The sequence below is a fragment of the Lampetra fluviatilis genome, chromosome 32 (assembly GCF_964198595.1).
Source record: "Lampetra fluviatilis chromosome 32, kcLamFluv1.1, whole genome shotgun sequence".
NCBI lineage: Eukaryota > Metazoa > Chordata > Hyperoartia > Petromyzontiformes > Petromyzontidae > Lampetra > Lampetra fluviatilis.
In genome coordinates this window covers 1,751,297-1,771,151 of record NC_136306.1, presented here as the reverse complement: position 1 = coordinate 1,771,151, position 19,855 = coordinate 1,751,297, and the positions used below count along the sequence as shown (strand labels likewise).

Below are 19,855 nucleotides of genomic sequence, written 5' to 3'. Positions count from 1 at the left end.
GTAGGAACTTGTTATCAAGTGGAACAGGTTTTGATATCACCCTTTTCTCACAAATGACTCCACAGGAAAGTCCCATCACGGGCAGTTTTAAATGCGTAACTTGGTCTGTGAGCGATCAACACAGCTTCACATTTGTTTGCCTGGCTCAGTAGAATAGTACGGTGCTTGAAGTATGATGGACTCTAGGATGTCAGGAAAAGGCTGGTAATATCAACATTTTGTAATCGTCCCCCATTATAATAATGTTTGTGATGTAGAGTGAACCTAAAACAGGTTGCAAATGCACGGATTGTGGGAAAATTCAAAGTAAAATAAACAAAATAACATGAGCAGCCATTCCAGAAAAATGCTTTAATGGCAAGGCTGACATTGTGAATGGCATTTTTGTTTGTCTACCATAAGACTTAAATATTACGTGGCAGTGGATGCCTTTCTCAATCAGTGAGACTGTAACCTCCTGTCATTTCCCTGCCACCTGGTAAAACAAGATGAATTGCACAGCCAAGTAAACAGCTAAGTGAGTGTGTTTACAGCAGAAAATAAGTGTATCATTTTAGCATGACAGTCTGTCAAGGGAATGTAATCTGAGCTATGCGAATGTACCCAATTATGCGTGGCAGGGTGGCGCAGTAGTAACACTTGTGCCTCACATTAAGAGGGGCCTGGGTTCGATTCCTGACTCTGGCACCCGTCTGTGTGGAGCTTGTATGTCTGTATGGGTTTCTCTGGTTGCTGCGGTGTACGCTCGTAGCGAATATATAATGGACAACGTAACTGGGATTGGTCAAGCATCCCAATGGCAAAAAAAAACTTCCTGCTAATTACTCATTGGAAAATGCGACAGGACCCTACTGAAAAAGAGTTGAGGCTTTCCTGGGTAAAAAAAACTAAACATATGAATGGCATCTGACGATGTAAACAATTGTGTACATGTTTTTAAAGATTTATCTCTTTTCTGTTTTTGGTGTCAATAATCTGACTTGTCAGGAGTTAATTCTCCCTTCATTTGTTTATTTGTGGACACCTCACCTTCGCAATTCAAGACGTCACGAATGCATGGGTAGTTGTCAGCCTCGGCTGTTTCCTCTTGCCCCTGTTGTATAGTCATGTATGTATGATGAACTTCTTTCGCACTGTACGTAGCCAACCGTGCTAATTGGAGCTTTTGAACCTGCTGTGCAGGCTCCTATATTTACAGCTTCAAAGTTAACAATAAAATACATCCTACAAGAATTGTACTTGACAAAAAAGTGATTACATTTACTTGTCAACCGTTAATGTTCAAAGTGAGATCAAACAGGATTACCTGTCTAGAAGAGCCTCGCAGAGATTACCAAGACTTATTCAGGATGCTCCTTCATTGCCATTTTTTTGTTCAATTCTTGGTCAATGAGTGTTCTACATGTGGGGAACACGAGTCGCCTAAGAACAACCATGCACACTGAGATAAGACTGCAACGTCTGCACATGGATGCAAAGAAGCCATTTGTCGTGCTGCCATTTCCGTGTCAACTCGCATCAACCACAACCTGTCCTCCCAAAGCACCGGATAGCAGATGGGCACCAATACGCCTGGCCTGCTTGACAGTCTTATGACGTACGTGGCTTAGAACAACTTTACCTTCCCAAAAAATGATGAACTCTTAATTTGCAGCATTTGTACGTGGAGCGTACAAAAGGTCCCCCTTGCGGCCACTTTATTAACATGACAAACTAGTTCAAGTTCAACTAGGTTCTGAGATCGTGTTAAATGGGCAGGTGTTGCACGCAGTAATCAGATGTGCCTGGTTTTCAGCTTGAGGCCTATTGAATAACCACTGGAAGTTCACCCATAGTGCCTGGTCTAAGCGCTTTACTGAACTATTCAACTGAACTATTTATTTTTGACCAGGTAAGGCCCACTGAGCTTGTATAGCTCTTGTTCAGAAGTGACTGGCCACAAGTGTTAGCCTAACGAAGTGGATTATCACGTGGGAATCTATAGCAGCCAAATGCTTCTAAACACACATCGATTTCTTCATTACTAGGCTGAGCACTGTGACTGTGACTTGGAGGTCAATATGATTAGTTCCGTGTAACCCCATCACCCTTATGATTCAGCAGTGCCCTGTCGGTAGTGGGATGACCCTTTGTAAAATGTCCCTTGCATTAGGTGGATTGCATGTGTTTAGCATGCTCGTGACCAAGGCAGTTCACGCAAATGTAGATTACGGTTTTTCTAGGGCATTGTCATCTAACTGTGGCCTCTTAAGGATAATTCATCGTACTATGCTTTTGTGTTAAAGTTGACATTTAAACCAATTATTTTGAAGTGGTAGGTCATTGTGAACTGGTTACCACATTCCAATTAAGAAAATCTGTAAAGAAATTGCCGAAAAAAATCGGACCATCTTTTTGTTATTCACATACATTTCCTCCTGATTGTATTAAGAGTAAATGTACAAACCAGTATATGTTGTGAGTTTGGCCGTGTTTCCACTCTACATATTCATAAGCTGTCAAAATGTTAATACGGTAATGCATATCAATCGGCATTCACGTGCCCAAGGGACATTGTTTTATTGAGGTATTTCATGGATTAAATTCGAAAGTAAAACCATTTATATATACACGCAAAAAATTGTATGAATATCCACGCGAGTTGGTTTTGATGACGCTGGTTGAGACATTTATTGATAGGATGCTCGGCCTTGAGCTGAAATTGAAACTCAGCGTGTACAGTGTGACTTCATTTGCATTCTATATTTTCCGAGGCCATTGGATGAATGGATGGGCCGATTGTAGCTCTTGTGCATACAAAGCAGCTCTGAACTCACGGGTGTATCGATGCCTATACACCTCGTGCTGTTGAAATGCAATCAATGTTAACATTCTGCCGTCATGGGTGCCACGGTGGCAAGATTTCAGCTACCTCGCTTGGTACACAGGAGGAGGTCCTGGGTTCGTTTCCGACGTCTGTATATTTGTCTTTCTCCGCGTGGTTGCGTGGATTTTTCTCTGGGTCCTCCGGGTTTTCCATCCACATTTAGACTCATTTAGAGTATTTGGCTGCGAAGAGTTTCCAGGTGATACGCCCACTTGGTTTAGCTATCATTTGTGGCTAGGTTGCTTCTGAAAAAGGGCTGTATAGCTTAGTGGGCCTTACCTGGTAAAATAAAAAATTGTTCAGTACAGTTGACGAGTGGCGTGAGATGGTCTACTAGTAGCGTGAGAATGGGATATTGGGTTAGGCTTGAATGCAAGTAATTCATGAGGGTAGTCAAGAGATGTTCAGAAACGTTTTAACTTTGTGTACATTTCTTTGACTCAAACATTAAGGAAACGGAGGTTAATTTTAACTTTGAGGTAATTTTTCCGTCTTTCCAAATGGTTTGAAGAAGTGGGAGTTTTTGAGTGATGATCAAAACATTTTCATTGTGCGATGTTAAATGTACATTGACATAGTCACATGACTAAGATAAGTAAGACTAGATCGAACATTAATAAAAGGCCACTTCTTATTTATTTTATTATCTGAATAATGGGCTACATGGATAATTCTCATTTTGGATTTGTACATTTTTTCCTCATTCCCACACGTATGTCCGTATTGGTGTGTTATTCAATACATATTGCTTCCCATGCACATTTAGAAGTAAATGATGCCTTCTCCATGTAATGGTTTAAAAAACAAAACTCTGATGAATTATTTTATTTTCCTTAAACCGCATGATTGAAAACACTTACTTCACGGGGAGCCTTGCGTGGCTGGCGCGGCGTCAAGTGTCCGGGTTGTGTGCGTTTCGTTGTGCCTCAGCTCCAGCAGTGGCTACAACAGCTACGGCTACAGCTCCTACGACTACAGGGAGCCCGGCCGCGGGACCTCACAGCCCGGACTCTGCGGACTCAGCAACTTGGGCAACACGTGCTTCATGAACTCCGCCATACAGGTGTGCACGCGCACCCTTGTGGCCTCCTATGTGCCGGCCCATCTCAACTAGTCAACCCATAACACGTGGGACTGCCACGTGACCTGCCCGGGAGCCTTTCGGTGCTTTGCGTGGCATCGCGGCGCACCTAGCCTGGCACAAGCACCATAGCCAGAATCAGAATATTTATATTGGAGGAATCCGATGAGCTATGAAGCTCTTTTACACAGGTATCCAGTAGGGGGGTGGGTCAGAACGTTACAACAACAAAAATACAAAAAACACAATCGGAGTGCATCGAAAAGGTAAGCAAATCACCTAAAAATAAATACAAATAAACCATTTTGTTTTTTATCTTACCAGGTAAAGCCCACTGAGATATTAGCTTCTTTTGCAGAAGCGACCCAGCCACAAATGACAGCTCAACAAAGTGCTTCATCACGTAGAAATTTATAGCAGCAAAATAATCGCCGCTTGGTGGCGAACGGCGGGAGTTGTTGTTGCCGGTGTGCACCGTGCGCGACACCACATGGCCGTGGTGAATAGATGAATACTCACCACTCGAGTGAGAGGATGGACGACCACCGTGATTAGGGCGAGTCTCTATTAGAGGCTGCCGCCACTGCTGCTGCTGCTTTTGGGTTACGTTGTGGGCAACGCAGGGGGCGATGTAGCAAAATCCGTCGATGTACTGTACTAAACCCCCTGGTCTATGATCCCTGCCCTCACCAACCCCTGCTGACCTGCAAGGTGTGGGAAGGCCGCCATCCAGCAGTGAATTTGATCAAAACGGCTGCACTTGTATCTAACTGTAGTCAATCAAGTGCGGTGGTTTTACCCCCCTCCGCTCCTTGCGCGATATTGTGGATTGTCACAATTCTGGGTTTTAATTCCATTGAAGAATCACTTTTTTTTTGTGCGGTTCAAACCACACATTTGTATCATCGCCTTATTTTTTCATTTTTTTGCAGCCGTTTGGTCCATTTACTATAATGTGACGCTTTAATAAATATTTCTATGGATCGTAAATTATTAATATTGCCACGCATGTTTCAATGCACGCATGGTGAGGGCACGCACCGATTTTTCTTCTTCACTTCGGTCTCAAGTGTCGTTGATATTCGCATAAATAGGTGCCGTTTCACTCGATAATGTATTTTTCTTTGCACTTGCACGACTGGCAGTGTTACAACGGGGAAGGTGAACGTGACATGAGGTTTGAAGGTTTTGTGTGCTGAAGGTGGCTCGTGGATGACAAGGGCTTAAAGCACGTTGGAATACTGAGCCAAGCACCACTTTTATTCTGGCTTTGCGCCACATGAACCTCTCAAGGGTGGTACTGTGTACATCGTGTGATGGTCTCAGCCCAGTTATCAACCACTCCATTACAGCCAGGCACTGGTGGAAAGTTCACCGGCCACTCATCCACACCATGGAAAGGAGGGTTGAGGTTAACTTGAGTAATTGTGATGGAGCCTTCAAACGTATTGTGGAAGAAATAATAATGTTTCCTTGCTGTTCCATCGCGTGGTCTCTTATGGGAGTAGATAATGGAAAATGCTTTTCTGTCGTGCCTCGTATTGAAATTGCAGGGCTATAGGTGGTGGAAAAGTGCATTTGCAGGATATTTTTTTTGTTTTTATCAGACTGATATTTGTGGGAATGAAAGTTTCTTTGAACGATCATGTATATATTTTTGGATCCTGTATATATTTTTGGATCATACAGTATGGACGTATGTTTAACTTCTTTCGCACCGTACATAGCCAACCATGCTAATCAGAGGTGCGGGTAGTTGTAATTATTTAGTTGTAATAATTTAGTTGTAATAATTTAGTTGTAATTGCCACAATGTTATTGTGTACGTATCCCATCTGCATTTTTTTTGATTGTCACAATTATTTGAGAGGATAGACATTTTTAATTCGTTGAACACGTAGGCTTTCATGATCTCAATTTAGGCTTTTATTCGAAAATCTTTACATTGTAAGGCCAACTGTACTGCCCCTACTGGACATATGTGGAAAAGAGCTGTGTGGCTCATCATATTCCTCGAGTATAAATAAATATTCAGATTCTGATATAATTGCGATGTGTACATTTATGAAATGGCCCTTTCAGCATGCTTATCTTAGTTGTTGTTGTCTTATTTATATAGACACATTTAAACCCCATATTCCTAGTTTGATTCCCTGCCACAGCCAACATTAATCATGAGTGATGTCTGAAACAGTTTGCGATGACACTATTTACTCTTGTCTCTTGAGTTATTTTTGGTTGAACAAGTTTATCTTGACATTAAAACTGTCCCATGATCTCCAGCACTGGGGATGCCTTCATCCATCAGTGGATTGATCAGGGTCAAACATTATTACTGTATATCAATGCATATATTGAGATATTTATAATTTACAGATTTCTTGGGTGGACTTAATATTCTCAATTATTACATGTTCATGCCTGTCAACTCCTTATCAGTGCCTTACCTTCTCACAGACCAATTCAGACCTCATTGGTCACCCCGTGCCCTTATAAATCTCAACGTTCATCCTATAAAGTCCCATCACAAGGTAGAAGCACACAAATATAAATGATTTGCTCGTATTGAAACGGCTGTACGCCGTATGGACCTGAAAACTAAATTTCCCTGTACAAAAATATGGGTAAACCGTATAGGTTGACAGGTATGCATTTTCACTGTATTTTACCTTATAATGGGAAGTTTGAGATAAGCCTGGTGAAAGTAATTTTCACCAATGCAGGTATTCAGCTTTTGTTAAGTTAGTATATAATTAATACCGTGTTCTTAAAATATATGACGAACAAGTTGATGTTGTAGCATCCATTGCAGCCATGCAATTTAATTGCTGTTTCTCTACAACCAGAACCACATTCACCATGCTGCACACATGCCATTAGTCATATGCTTGTTTATTGGGATATAATATTAGTCACAATTTATTGTAAAAATGAATTTTTTTGCAAATCATCTCTGAAAATAAGTCTACGTTTGTTAATTGGAAAATTTCTCCCTCCAATTTTTACAGTTATTTTGAAACAACATGAATCTGGGAAATGTTTGTAAGGACATTTCCATTATTTTTTTTAGTTAAAACCAAAGAATGCAAAACACTACCTTGGAAAGTTTTATTAGTGTTGGCAGTATTTTGTCATAATGTTATTCCGGCAGGCATGGTACAATATCATTGTAATGTGTGAATGGTTCAAATAGTTTTTTTGCAGAAAGATTTTCAAAATTGACGTGGGTGCTTAATCATCCCTGCCATAGGAACGTGGAAATTCCATGTTTTTAGTCCCCAAAACATTGTGGCCACTTTGTAGAATTATAAATGTAATGGCAAAATAAATGGCCAAAAATATCACGAAAATTACTGTACTAGTTATTTTTTTATATTATACTTCCTTGTAAAACCAACAGGGTAGCATCGTAGCAGTAGCCTTGCTTGACTCTTGATTGCAAAGTTATTTGTTGAAATCCCGATCAGGAGTTGCCCTGTCATCTCTTACTGGTCAAGAGCATGAGTGCCACTTTGTAAGAAGTGAATATTGTGGCTTGGCTATCCAACACACAACCGGTGTGCTGTACTAGTAACGAATTGGCCACGTTCTCTTTACGTGACAAACGTTACTAATTGGCTGTGTCGGGTGGTGGCGGGTTAACGACACATCGATATATTTACGCGTTATAACCCAACAAAACCCTGTATTATCAAAGTATTAATATTTCCAGAAAGCGTAAAGCCTATTCTTATCTTTTATTCATTATTTAGATGCTGAGAAAGAGGTCGCATGAATTGAATGTGCATGCGGGGGGGGAGAGGGGAGCGGTACATTGTTATGCATCATGTGACGCGTCACCAATGCCGCCCCACAGTGCCTAAGCAACACCCCGCCGCTGACCGAGTACTTCGTCAACAACAAGTACGTGAGCGAGCTGAACAACGAGAACCCGCTGGGCATGAAGGGGGAGATCGCCAAGGCGTACGCCGACCTCACCAAGCAGATCTGGTCCGGCCGCTACAGCTACGTCACCCCGCGCGCCTTCAAGGTGAGCGTGGGCTCGCGCGCGGGGGTGACTCGGAGTGTCGCCCCCCCCCCCTCTCCCACACGTTCCCAGTGTCCGTGCAACATTGCCCAGTGAAAACACTGCTCAAAGCCGCTGCTACGGCGAGATGTTTGCCGACAAGAGTCGACAATTGTGCTGTGAACAATAGATACGTGACGGTTCGACCCCCCCCTTTGTCCAACAAATCCCCACGATTCAGGGTCAGCATTCCATTTGAGAATCAATAGTTTTTTTGCCCTTCTTTGTTCTTCCACCAGCAGCAGCTGTGTGTACAAAATGGACAATTTTGCAAGTATCAAGGTATTACAAAATATGAATAGGTTATTATCAGAGCATATTTGTTTGCATGTTCACCACAAGTATGTGTGGTTAATGCGAACTTGATTCCTTGCAAAAGGTGTCTATTTGGTGTTTGAATATCTTAACACCTCCTGTTTTATTGCCAGATAGGGTAATACCTGTTCTTATTTTTCATAATTTAAATTCTGGCACAAAGGTCCCATAGATATGTAGCTATTTTGAATTTCTTTCGCACCGTACGTAGCCAACCATGCTAATCGGAGGTGCAATAGCTGTATTTGGCCTTGCAATGCAAATATTTTCTAATAAAAGCCTAAATTGTCAAAATAGCCCCCTAACGCCATTGTGAGTGCACAAGCGGATCACGCGAGACCACGGTGTGTGGACATCGGCCCAGCCCCCCCCCCCCCCCCATTGCCGGTTGCGTGCCTCCGTTGTGGCCATTGCAGACGCAGGTGGGGAGGTTTGCTCCACAGTTCTCGGGCTACCAGCAGCAGGACTCGCAGGAGCTGCTCGCCTTCCTGCTGGACGGCCTGCACGAGGACCTCAACCGCATCCTCAACAAGCCCTACGTGGAGCTCAAGGACGCGGAGGGGAGGCCCGACGAGGTGCCACCGCTCGCCCCCCTCCCCCGCCACCACCACCGGCCGCTCGCGTAGCCCTTACTCTTTTCTCCCCCACCGCAAAACTCGAACCGCGCCGGGGTTGTGCCGAGCCTGCCCGGCGCTGGCTCGGGATGCACCAAGTTCCTTCGTCGCTGCAGAAGCCGAGCCATGGCGCCACCAACGTCGTCAAGCGATGGACGCGTCGTGCGGATGGCGCGGTGACTTCATGTCCCCTGGCAGTGTCCCGACTGCGTCGTTAGCTCTGCCCGTAGCGCCGCGAGGGTTGCGTTTTAATACTTGGTTCTGGCTCGGCATGGCAAATCTGTGGTGGAAAAACCAACTGTGTCTTGAGTGGCCTGCGATGGCTCGGAACAGATGTGCCGCTGGAGAAGGGGGATCCGAGCTGTATTTCCATGACCTCTGGGGATTGGGCTCGGCCCAGTTCCGTTTGGTTGCAGTTCTGAGTTTGAATCGGGTGAGGAGCATGAAACGCCCTGGTGAGGTCGAGCTGCCGTGTCTGGCTACCGATCCCAACTGGTGGCTGACCGGCCCTGGTAGGGCTGACGAGGGAATTCAGTACTACGTCGCATATCCGACAGTCACATATTCGTGTTGTCCGATTAACCATCCATACCCAGTGCAGTATTTGTGCGTGGCGTTAACCATATCTTCCTCTACCTTTATGCCCAGCAAGTTCGATGTGCATTTCTCTCCTGTCCGTGCCGAGAAGCTGGGCCCTGTTCGAGCAGCGGCCCAGCTCCCGCTTCCCAGTGGTAGTGGGAATGTGGCACGTGTGTGTCCCCTGGCTGCTGCCTCTCTGTTGTGTTGTAGTTTGGAAACCGTAAACCCTTTGAATTTATCTTCATCGTTAACCATTATCTTCCCACGTACATAAAAAAAATCTAATCGAAGGAAAGTGTGTGTATATATATAACAATATGTTTATTAGTTGTATTCAAAAACTAGCTGACGTGGATTTCTGTAATGGAATATGGGTTACAGGAAAAATGATTTATCGAGCCCCAGCTTTGCCACATGGAGTTGTGTTGACTCATCCAGTGCTCAATCCCTGATTCATTTGGCTCATGTGATGGTGATCGATTTTTCTGTGTCATGCTAAACTTTATTTTTTTTTAGAAAACAAGAGTAAAAAAAATATTTAAAACATACCGTATTTGGCATGTAGACACATCGATTGAGTTATCCAGTAACAACTGCGCTTGTGTATTTAGTCGAATAAAATAAAAAAATATCGGTCTCCTGTTGGCACCCATCTGGATTGCCAGCAGTCACAGCTGCTGCTCGTACATTTGTGCCACGGTGGCGAGATGTTAACTACTTTGCCTGACAGACAGGATGTCATGGGTTCCATCCCGCCTGTATATTTTGAGTTTGCATGTGTCTCTCCCCGTGGTCGCGTGTATTTTTCTCCGGGTCCTCTGTTTTTTTTATCCACATTTAGAATCAACATGCATTTTAGAGTATTTGACTGCTCTAAATGTCTACATGCTCAGCTGTATCGCGCTGTGAACCTTACCAGGTAAAATAAAAATAGTTTAAAATAGTTCCAAGTTGTTCCCGCAGGTGGTGGCGCGCGAAGCCTGGGACAACCACCAGAAGAGGAACAACTCCATCATTGTGGACATTTTCCACGGCCTCTTCAAGTCCACGCTCGTTTGCCCCGAGTGCTCAAAGGTGTCCGTGACCTTCGACCCGTTCTGCTACCTCACCCTTCCGCTACCCATGAAGAAGGAGAGGAACATGGAGGTGTTCCTGATATGCATGGACCCGCGGTCAAAACCCACGCAGGTGAGCTCTGTCGTGCCGACGAGAATGCGACGCTGACCGCATCGCCCATCCGTTCCCGTTATCCGTCGCCTCTCAGCCTTCGCCTCCACCACCTACCCCATCTAAATCGCTTTTATTGACCTCGTTTCGATATTCGTCCGTCGCACCTTTCGGGAACGCATCCCCCGACGTAAACCTGCGTATATTACTGCAATACATTTTGTTTTCGTTCACCTGAACCCAGTTTGCGCACTGTCCGCAAAGATGAAGTGCCTTGAGAACGTTTTTTGGCGCTTGTGGATCAAACGTGTGGCGTGTTGTGCCGTGTGTGCGCTCCGTTGCGTGTCCACAGTACAAAGTGACCGTGCCCAAGTCGGGTCAGATTTCCGATCTGTGCGTGGCCCTCTCCAAACTCTCCGGTGTCCCCGCGCACAAGGTCAGGGCCTGCGCGTCTCGCGTCACTGCTGCCGCCGTCGACCCGCCTGCCGTGTCGTTAACAATGCCGTGTTCTCTGGAACCCATTTACCCAACGAAACCCGTGTTAAAATATTCGGTGTTATTCATCGAAACGCAGGCTGTTGTACCGTCGTTCGTTCTGTAACGTGGTCCGGGTTCTGCGCCCCTCTCCTCTATCACCGTACATTGACCAGCATAGTGAAGTACGGTTAAATACTAATGATACGTACGGTTTTATCTCCGAATGTAATTTAGATTCTTCTGCATTTGAATGGTTCTTTGTTCCGTAACGTAAGGCGAGCTGAATATCGATTTTCACGTCCCGTACGCCTCTGACGTGAAGCCAAGGCCTCCGGTGATGGTGCGAACGTGATCTTTTTTCGCAGATGGTCGTGGCAGATGTTTACAACCACAGGTTTCACAAGATTTTCCAAATGGATGAGAAGCTCAACAACATTCTTGAGAGAGACGACATATTTGTGTAAGCATTTCCTTTTCGTGGCTTCCGTTGACTTTCAACAGCCGGTGTTCACGTGTGTGTGAGCATCCTAAACCAAGTCATTTATCAAGCGTGTGCAGGAGGGATCCTCGGCGCTGAGAATGATAAGATGTGAACATTACACTGATGTTGCGCCTCTGTTGAATTCCCGCGTATATTCCTGTTTCACATTTTTTTCTCTCAATTGTGCGATCAGTTGGTATCATGAGGCAAATGTCCGTTCGGAACCCCTCGTATCTCGCAGTGCACCACCTCGTAAGAGGATGGTGTTGGACTCATCCAATTGACTTGCAGATGTTAGTCTCACTCTTGCTTCTCTTTCAGTGCGTATAGTTTTGGGAAGAAGCTTATCGATGTGTAATAAACGACTGGACCACGATGTCTGGCTCAGTGTCCTTTATTATTCGGTTCGTGCTGTACACCCACACGGCTGTCTTTACTCTGTAGCTTCTCCACGGTGCTGACTCCAATGTCGGCCCGATCCACAACAGCAGCTCCGCTGCTGTTTCTCTCACACAGCCCCCCTTGGCTGTACTCGCTGCTGCTCTTCTCCCTCCGCAGCTCTCACAGCTTCTTGCTCTCTCTCTCTCTCTCCGCAGCTCCTCCTGGCAGCCACACCGCTGCCTCTAACAAGCAGCCCTCTCTCTCTCTCTCTCCGCAGCTCCTCCTGGCAGCCACACCGCTGCCTCTAACACGCAGCCCTCCTGGCTGTCTCCTCCCCAGCTGCACACCACTCCGCAGCTTCCTCTTATCTTCGGGGTTGGCTCCCGATGGCCGTCGGCGCCCCCCCCTCTCCACACTTGCCCGCGTGGCCTCACTCTTTTCCGCTCACACCCCGACTGCCTTCCCCTTCCGGTTTACCCGCTTAAGGCCCCGAACCTTCCCCCCACGTCACATGACTCCACCCCCCGTGACGTCACCTCCGGAAGGTCGCTTACGCCCGCATTACACCACCCTCCCCCGTAGAAAAATCCCAGCCGACCTCGGCTGACCAATAGCAAATCGTAATGCGGCGAACCGAGCTTCCCCCCCTAAAGGACACTAAGCATATAATGTAACAGCAAGAACAACAACAACGCAATTAACATCAACGAACGTACAAAAGCATGCAATAAATACAACTGTAAGAAAAAAATAACAAGACAGCAACAATCAACGAAACGTAAGCGATTTGGAACGTGTGCGGGTCGCCGGCCCGTCCCGGACGGTCGGCGGCCCACTCGCAGAACGGGAACGCGATGAAAGTCGAGGAATGACAGGGGGTAATCCCCCTGTCGCAGCTGGAAGTCCACCGACGTCCCGTGTCCCTAAAGAGTTAGTCTTGGGCTTGTCCTGTGACCGTGCCCGCAGCCGGGTCGGAAGGGCTGCAGGGCTCGAAGGTCCCGCAGACCTGGCAGGCGTCCTCCGAGCAGGGCCCCTCGTCCCCCGCAATGTCACGGCCGGCCTGTCTGGAACAGGTACGACAGGCGCTCCAGCGAGATCAATGGACGCAGGCAGGGGAGAGTCAGCAGCAACAGACCCCGGCAAGGCAACATTGGGGGATGACGCATCATGTAAGGGAGCAACATATGGTTTCAAGCGCGACGTATGCACAACCCAGCGACGAGACCCAATCTGGACGCGTGCTGACTGTGGGTTGGGAACCGCAATGAGGCGTACGGGACCATGCCAGGGTTTGTGCAATTTCGGCGAGGTCCCCGGACGTACCTGTGGACAATGAAGCCAGGCTAGGTCCCCAACCTTCCAAGGGCACTCCCCCTCAGACCGTCGCGCATATCGCTCGTTCCGGGCCTGGGCTTTGGCCGTAGCCACGCGGGCATTCTCCCGCGCCTCCGTGACTCGGCGAACCGTGTCCTGAATGTATTCAGGAAGTGGTTTACGAGGTCCCTTCACCCCAGTTCCCAATTGCACATCCACCGGCGGCACGTTTTGCCGACCATACATAAGGTAAAACGGCGAATATCCTGTAGCCGCATGAGGCGTCATCCTGTACGCCGAAAGCACCCCGGGGATGTGCAGATCCCAATCTGATTGTTGTTCACTCACGGTGTGGCAAAGCATGGCAGACAATGTCCTGTTCAGCCGTTCAACCATACCATCCGTCTGCGGATGGTATGGGGATGTCCGTACTTTCTTAGTCCCAAGGCCCGCGCACACTTCCGCCAATAATTTAGAAGAGAAATTCCTGCCCTGGTCCGTGAGGAGTCTCTCAGGCGCCCCCTTATCCATAATATACCCAAACAAAAAGGCGTCGGTAATGGCCGCGGCCGACTGATCGGGCAACGGCCAGGCCATCGGCCAACGGGAGAGGTACTCAACCCCTACCAGCAAATATTTATTACCCCTCGCCGATGGTGGAAAAGGTCCCAATATGTCCAGCGCCACCAATTCATTGACTCGAGACACCTGAATCGACTGGAGAGGCGGCACGTAAGGATGTTTCGGCGGCTTACGTTGTGCACACGCAGGGCACGCGCGCACGTGCCCTACGACATCTGTCGCCATGCCGTGCCAAAAATAATGACGTTGCAACGTCAACAAGGTCTTCTGCACCCCTAAATGTAAGAGAGTGTCACAATGGAGGGTTCTAATCAACTCGAACCGCAAGGACGTTGGTACCACCAGGCGCCAACGTTCCTGGAACCCCTCCCGCCACATAAGCAGACCATCTCGGAGAGCGGTTTGCGGCCCCACAGCCGTACTCGGACTCCCATTGTCCTTAGCAGACCGCTTCCGCAAGGACACCAATGACTCATCCATCATCTGTTCCCGGATCCAGACAGACCGCGGCAGATTCAAAACCCCGTCAGCCGGTCCCGGTTCCATCGGAGCGTCCGACTTCTCGACGGCCAACGTGAGCGGCTGAGGGGGGTTTGGAATCGGCGAACACCTATGCGTCCCCGACTCACATTTACAAGGGGCGCGACGCGGTAATCTGGAAAGTGCGTCAGCGTTCGCATGGCGCACTCCCTTCCGATGTTGAATTTGGAAGGAAAATTCCTGTAGCGTGTCCAACCAACGTGCCAACTGTCCGGATGGCTGGTCAATTTTAAGGGCATATTGCAAGGCCGCATGATCCGTACGCACAATAAAAGAACGACCATAAAGGTATGGTCGAAATTGCCGTAGGAAAAAAACAACCGCCAATAGTTCTCTGCGAGTGACACAGTAGCGGGTTTCCGCAGGAGACAAGACTCGGCTACCATACACCACGACACGCTCTACACCCCCTTTAGACTGTGATAACACCGCCCCAATACCTGTGTCACTCGCGTCCGTATCAAGAATGAATGGGTGATCGAAATCGGGATAATCCAATGTCGGGGCCGTGGCCAATAGATCACGCAGACTCCAAAAGGCCGCCTCCTCCGGCTGTCCCCAAACGAACTTCCGTCCTTTACCCGTAAGGAGATGCAAAGGCCTCGCAATCGTCGCAAAACCCGGCACGAATCTTCGGTAATACGAGGCAAATCCCAAAAACCGCCGAACATCCCCCACGGTGGCCGGAGTCGGCCAATCCCGGACGCACGCCGTCTTTTCCGGATCCGTGGACACTCCCTCAGCGCTCACAATGTGCCCCAAATAGCGGACGGACCGTTGCAGTAGGTGACATTTCTTTGGTTTGAATTTCAATTTGGCAGAGCGCATCCTCGTGAACACTGTCTCCAGCCGCGTCAAATGCTCATCAAATGTGCGGCTGAAGACAATGATATCGTCCAAATATATAAGACATGTCTCCCACTGCAACCCCGTCAAAACGAGCTCCATCAATCTTTGAAATGTAGCAGGGGCCGCATTCAATCCCATCGGGAGACAGTTGAATTGAAATAACCCCTGCGGCGTACGGAATGCGGTTTTCTCCCGTGAGGACTCGTCAAGGGGAAGCTGCCAAAATCCCGAAGAGAGGTCCAGTGTGGAAAAGAACTTAGCCCCCGACAATGCGTCGAGGGAGTCATCCATACGCGGCAGGGGGTACGCATCTGCCACCGATATCTTATTCAATTTGCGGAAATCAACACAAAATCGCAATTTGCCATCCTTCTTCTTAACCAAGACGACTGGAGCGCCCCATGGGCTGTTAGATGGCGATATAATGTCCGCAGCCAACATGTCTTCCACTGCCCCCCGTACGTGTTCTCGCTCCGCAGGACTCATCCGATGCGAATTTAATCGAATAGGGGCAGCATCGCCCGTCTCAATGTGATGGTAAAGCAAGGAAGTGCGGCCCAAATCCAAATCATCGGAGCTGAACACATCGGAATATGTCAACAACAATTTACGCAGCGCACCACGTTGCTCCATGGACAGGGAAGAATTTTCGTCACATAAATGAGCAACCCAACGATCATCCGAACTCCTTGGCTCGGAAACCCCAGCAACAACTCCCCGGCTATGTGGACAATCATGGGTCGCAAACGCCGTAGTGGCATGTGCCACAACCGTACCGGCCGGGACACGGACGTTTTCTCCCCCCGCATTAAGCACCTGTAAAAACGGTAATTGATCCGGCCGGACGATGGTCTGTGCCCCCACTAACGCCAACCCGGTTGTTATCGTGGCGGACGGTGACAACAAGACCCCTACTGCTCCTAGCCGATCAGGCAGGGGCTTCCGATACCGCAAGGGTATAAGCATCTGTGTACCAGGTGGGATGTCCACAGATGCGACGGACAGCGCCTGCACTTGTACGGCCGAAGCAGGTCGCCCCCAGGGCGATGGCAGAAACGAGATTTGACGGCCCCCCGGCAGTTCAATACAATTCTCATTGATTTTGATCAAAATGGGCATCTTAGCCAAAAAATCGGTGCCTAACAAACAAGGAACCGCCAAAGATCTCGATATCAACACAACACCCGAGGCCGACACATCCCCAATAGATATCTTAGCATCCACCTGACCCACGATACCCATGCTACCCCCGTTCGCAGCGACGCACGACCCATAAACCGGACGCACAGCCCCCGACGGAATGCCCAACAGATGGAAAATGACATCCGATATAATAGTCGCAGACGCCCCTGAGTCAACCAAAATGCGCACGTCCACACCTTGTATGGACCCCGGTACAGTGGACGAACCCGTAGCGGCCGCGACAACTCTCCGTGCCAATTTGCGCCACTGCGTAACTGAATGAAAAGGCCCCGTCGATGGCCTTTCTTTAACAACAACAATAGGATCGCGCAACACAGGTGGTGGGTGAGGTGGAAAGCCTTGCCGAGTGTCTGGTGCGTGCCGACATGCCTGTTTCGGAGGATCTTTAGCCGACTTGACCGGTGCCGAGGCCTCCTGCTGCGGCGGAGCCGGGAAGCGGGCCCAGCAGTCTCTGGCGTAGTGGCCCTTACGCCCGCAGCGGAAACATTCGGCCTCGTTGCGCCGAAGCGCAGGCCTCGCCTCCTGACGGCCCCGTTCTGGTAGCACCGCGCGCGGTCTCGGCCCGCCGCGTCCCGTCCATGGAGCGGAGGCGGCCGTCAGTTGTTGAGGGCCCCGGTCATCCGGAACATAGACGGCCTGCGCAGGGTTCCACCCCAGCGCCTCCCCTTCTTTGACGGGCCCCCCCGTCCACGCCGTCACTTGTTTCCAGCGACGGAGGTTGAATTGCGCATCGAGACACTTAGCAGCCATCCGGGAAGTTAGCTTCTCATGCCCACACACAGGCATGGGGATCCCTAGATCCCGAGACAGCTCCAACATTTTCCCTAATATGAGAGGCTCAAGCAGGTCCTGTGGCGTCTCAGGATAAGCTGCCATGGCCAGCTCCAGCACCGCACCCCTGAACGCCACGGGCGACTCCTCTGGTGCTCGTTGTCGTTGAGCGAATCGCCGATGCGCATCATCTGGTGGCTCATAAGCATCGGCCATTTCTTGAAAAACACCACATAAAGTTGCCTTCTTATCGGTCGCTATGGAACGGAAGAATCGGACAGATTCGTCGTCCAGGAGAGTCGGCAACACCTCCAAAGCCTCCGCATCGGTCCATCTTGCTGTGCGTACCGCCGCCAAGAAGCGGCAGGCGAACGCGCTCCAGTCCCCACCGACGGAAAATTCTTTAACCGTTGTAAGGTGGCGACTCCGACTCCTCTTCCCGCCGTCTTCCAATGGTGGTGGTTGTGATGGCAAATTCAAAATGGCGTCGGCCCGCGGCGTGGCCAAGATGGCGGTTTGGCGCCACGGAGCGCGCAAAATGGCGGCCTCTTGCCGCGTGGGCAATGGCGGCGGCAGGACAGGCAACGTGGCGGCCCGCGGAGCACCACTTGCATCATCCATCGTCCCTGGCGCGACGAGATGGCATAGATGCGCCAGGACGTCCTTAAGTGCCTCCAGTTGTGCCGCCATCGCTTGCCATCGTTGATCCGCGTCTGATGATGTCGACGGACCCGCCACCGCGCCAACATCCTCCACTCCCGTTCCCGTGGTCGCCTCAGCCGGGCTCTCCTCCACCACCCCAACAGGATCCGTGGTTGGGGGGAGTTCGTCGTCGTCGGACGAAGAAGCCGATGCAGGCGCCGGATTAACTTTCTTCCTCACTTGTTTCGACATGCCGTTGCACTTCCGACACCAGTGTAATAAACGACTGGACCACGATGTCTGGCTCAGTGTCCTTTATTATTCGGTTCGTGCTGTACACCCACACGGCTGTCTTTACTCTGTAGCTTCTCCACGGTGCTGACTCCAATGTCGGCCCGATCCACAACAGCAGCTCCGCTGCTGTTTCTCTCACACAGCCCCCCTTGGCTGTACTCGCTGCTGCTCTTCTCCCTCCGCAGCTCTCACAGCTTCTTGCTCTCTCTCTCTCTCCGCAGCTCCTCCTGGCAGCCACACCGCTGCCTCTAACAAGCAGCCCTCTCTCTCTCTCTCTCCGCAGCTCCTCCTGGCAGCCACACCGCTGCCTCTAACACGCAGCCCTCCTGGCTGTCTCCTCCCCAGCTGCACACCACTCCGCAGCTTCCTCTTATCTTCGGGGTTGGCTCCCGATGGCCGTCGGCGCCCCCCCCTCTCCACACTTGCCCGCGTGGCCTCACTCTTTTCCGCTCACACCCCGACTGCCTTCCCCTTCCGGTTTACCCGCTTAAGGCCCCGAACCTTCCCCCCACGTCACATGACTCCACCCCCCGTGACGTCACCTCCGGAAGGTCGCTTACGCCCGCATTACAGATGTATAGTTCACAATTGTGGGTGTAGCAGCACATACGGTACACTAATGGGCTCTGCTGAGCCGTAATCTCATCATTATTAACAAGGCTGGTTTATTACTCATGCCAGCCTTTAGATTAGCACATTGGGTACCGTAATACAGGCGATACATTACTGTTTTAGATATTTTAGCTTAACGTAAATATATACCATGTACTAAAAGAATGCATTCAAAACACCCTTGAATGCTATATTAAATGACAATTACCTCGTTTTAATAATTTAGCTTTCGAGCCAATTTGTACCTGTGGTCGGGATCTGATTTAGTAGCCACCCAGTAATTTCTAGAATAAATGATCATCGAATGGTACCTCCCGTTGACTGGACGTTAAGATGTCCTGGCTTGATTTATTCCCAGAGGACGATGATCGTTCTGCTGTCTTTATCGATGGAGAACCACGTGCCTGCCAGTCCCGTGTCACTCACAGGGGTCATTATTTTTCAGCCACAAGCAGTCAGTTTAACATGTAGGTTTTCGCGACAAATATTCATAATAAAGGTTTTTTTGGGGTTAGATCGCATAAATAATAATGTGTCGTTAATCCACCGCCCCGCGACACGGCCAATTCGAAAGGTTTGTCACGTAAACAAAACGTGTCAATTAGTTACTAGTTCAGCACACCGGTGTGTTGGAGCATAAACCCACAACATTTACAATTTGAGTACGACGTTTCGCTGATGATTACAAGCAGCCTCATCAGTCGATTTGCTGGAATTGGTGAACTGAACAAGTAACTAATTGGCATGTTTCATTGACGTGACAAACCTTTCCAATTGGCTGTGTCGGGTGGTGGTGGGTTAATGACACATTTATATTCGTGCGATCTAACCCAATATTACGAGCCACAAGAAGTCTCCACGTTTCCACAGTGGCGTACAGTAGAAACAACGCTTCAAAGTGTGAGAAAAAATAAGTTTTACAACAGTAAAGTAGGCTAGCATTTGTTTCACGAATTTCATTTCAATTTACGATAAAGGAACAAATCCATTTTGTTGCAAGTGTAAAGACTGTCAGCAAGTC

General features: G+C 48.8%; 1 protein-coding gene across 5 annotated transcripts in view; it reads left to right on the top strand.

The window, feature by feature from the left end:
* Positions 1 to 19,855, top strand: part of LOC144943617 (ubiquitin carboxyl-terminal hydrolase 15-like) — a 68,749-nt gene that overhangs the window by 34,008 nt on the left and 14,886 nt on the right. For 4 of the 5 annotated variants that reach the window (XM_078871237.1, XM_078871234.1, XM_078871238.1 and 1 more), the window contains 6 exons: positions 3,797 to 3,929; positions 7,804 to 7,977; positions 8,745 to 8,903; positions 10,485 to 10,709; positions 11,041 to 11,124; positions 11,531 to 11,625. In XM_078871237.1, the coding sequence (XP_078727363.1) occupies positions 3,797 to 3,929; positions 7,804 to 7,977; positions 8,745 to 8,903; positions 10,485 to 10,709; positions 11,041 to 11,124; positions 11,531 to 11,625 (870 nt within the window). The remainder of the gene's footprint in view (positions 1 to 3,796; positions 3,930 to 7,803; positions 7,978 to 8,744; positions 8,904 to 10,484; positions 10,710 to 11,040; positions 11,125 to 11,530; positions 11,626 to 19,855) is intronic. The other variant, XM_078871236.1, reaches the window with a different exon arrangement.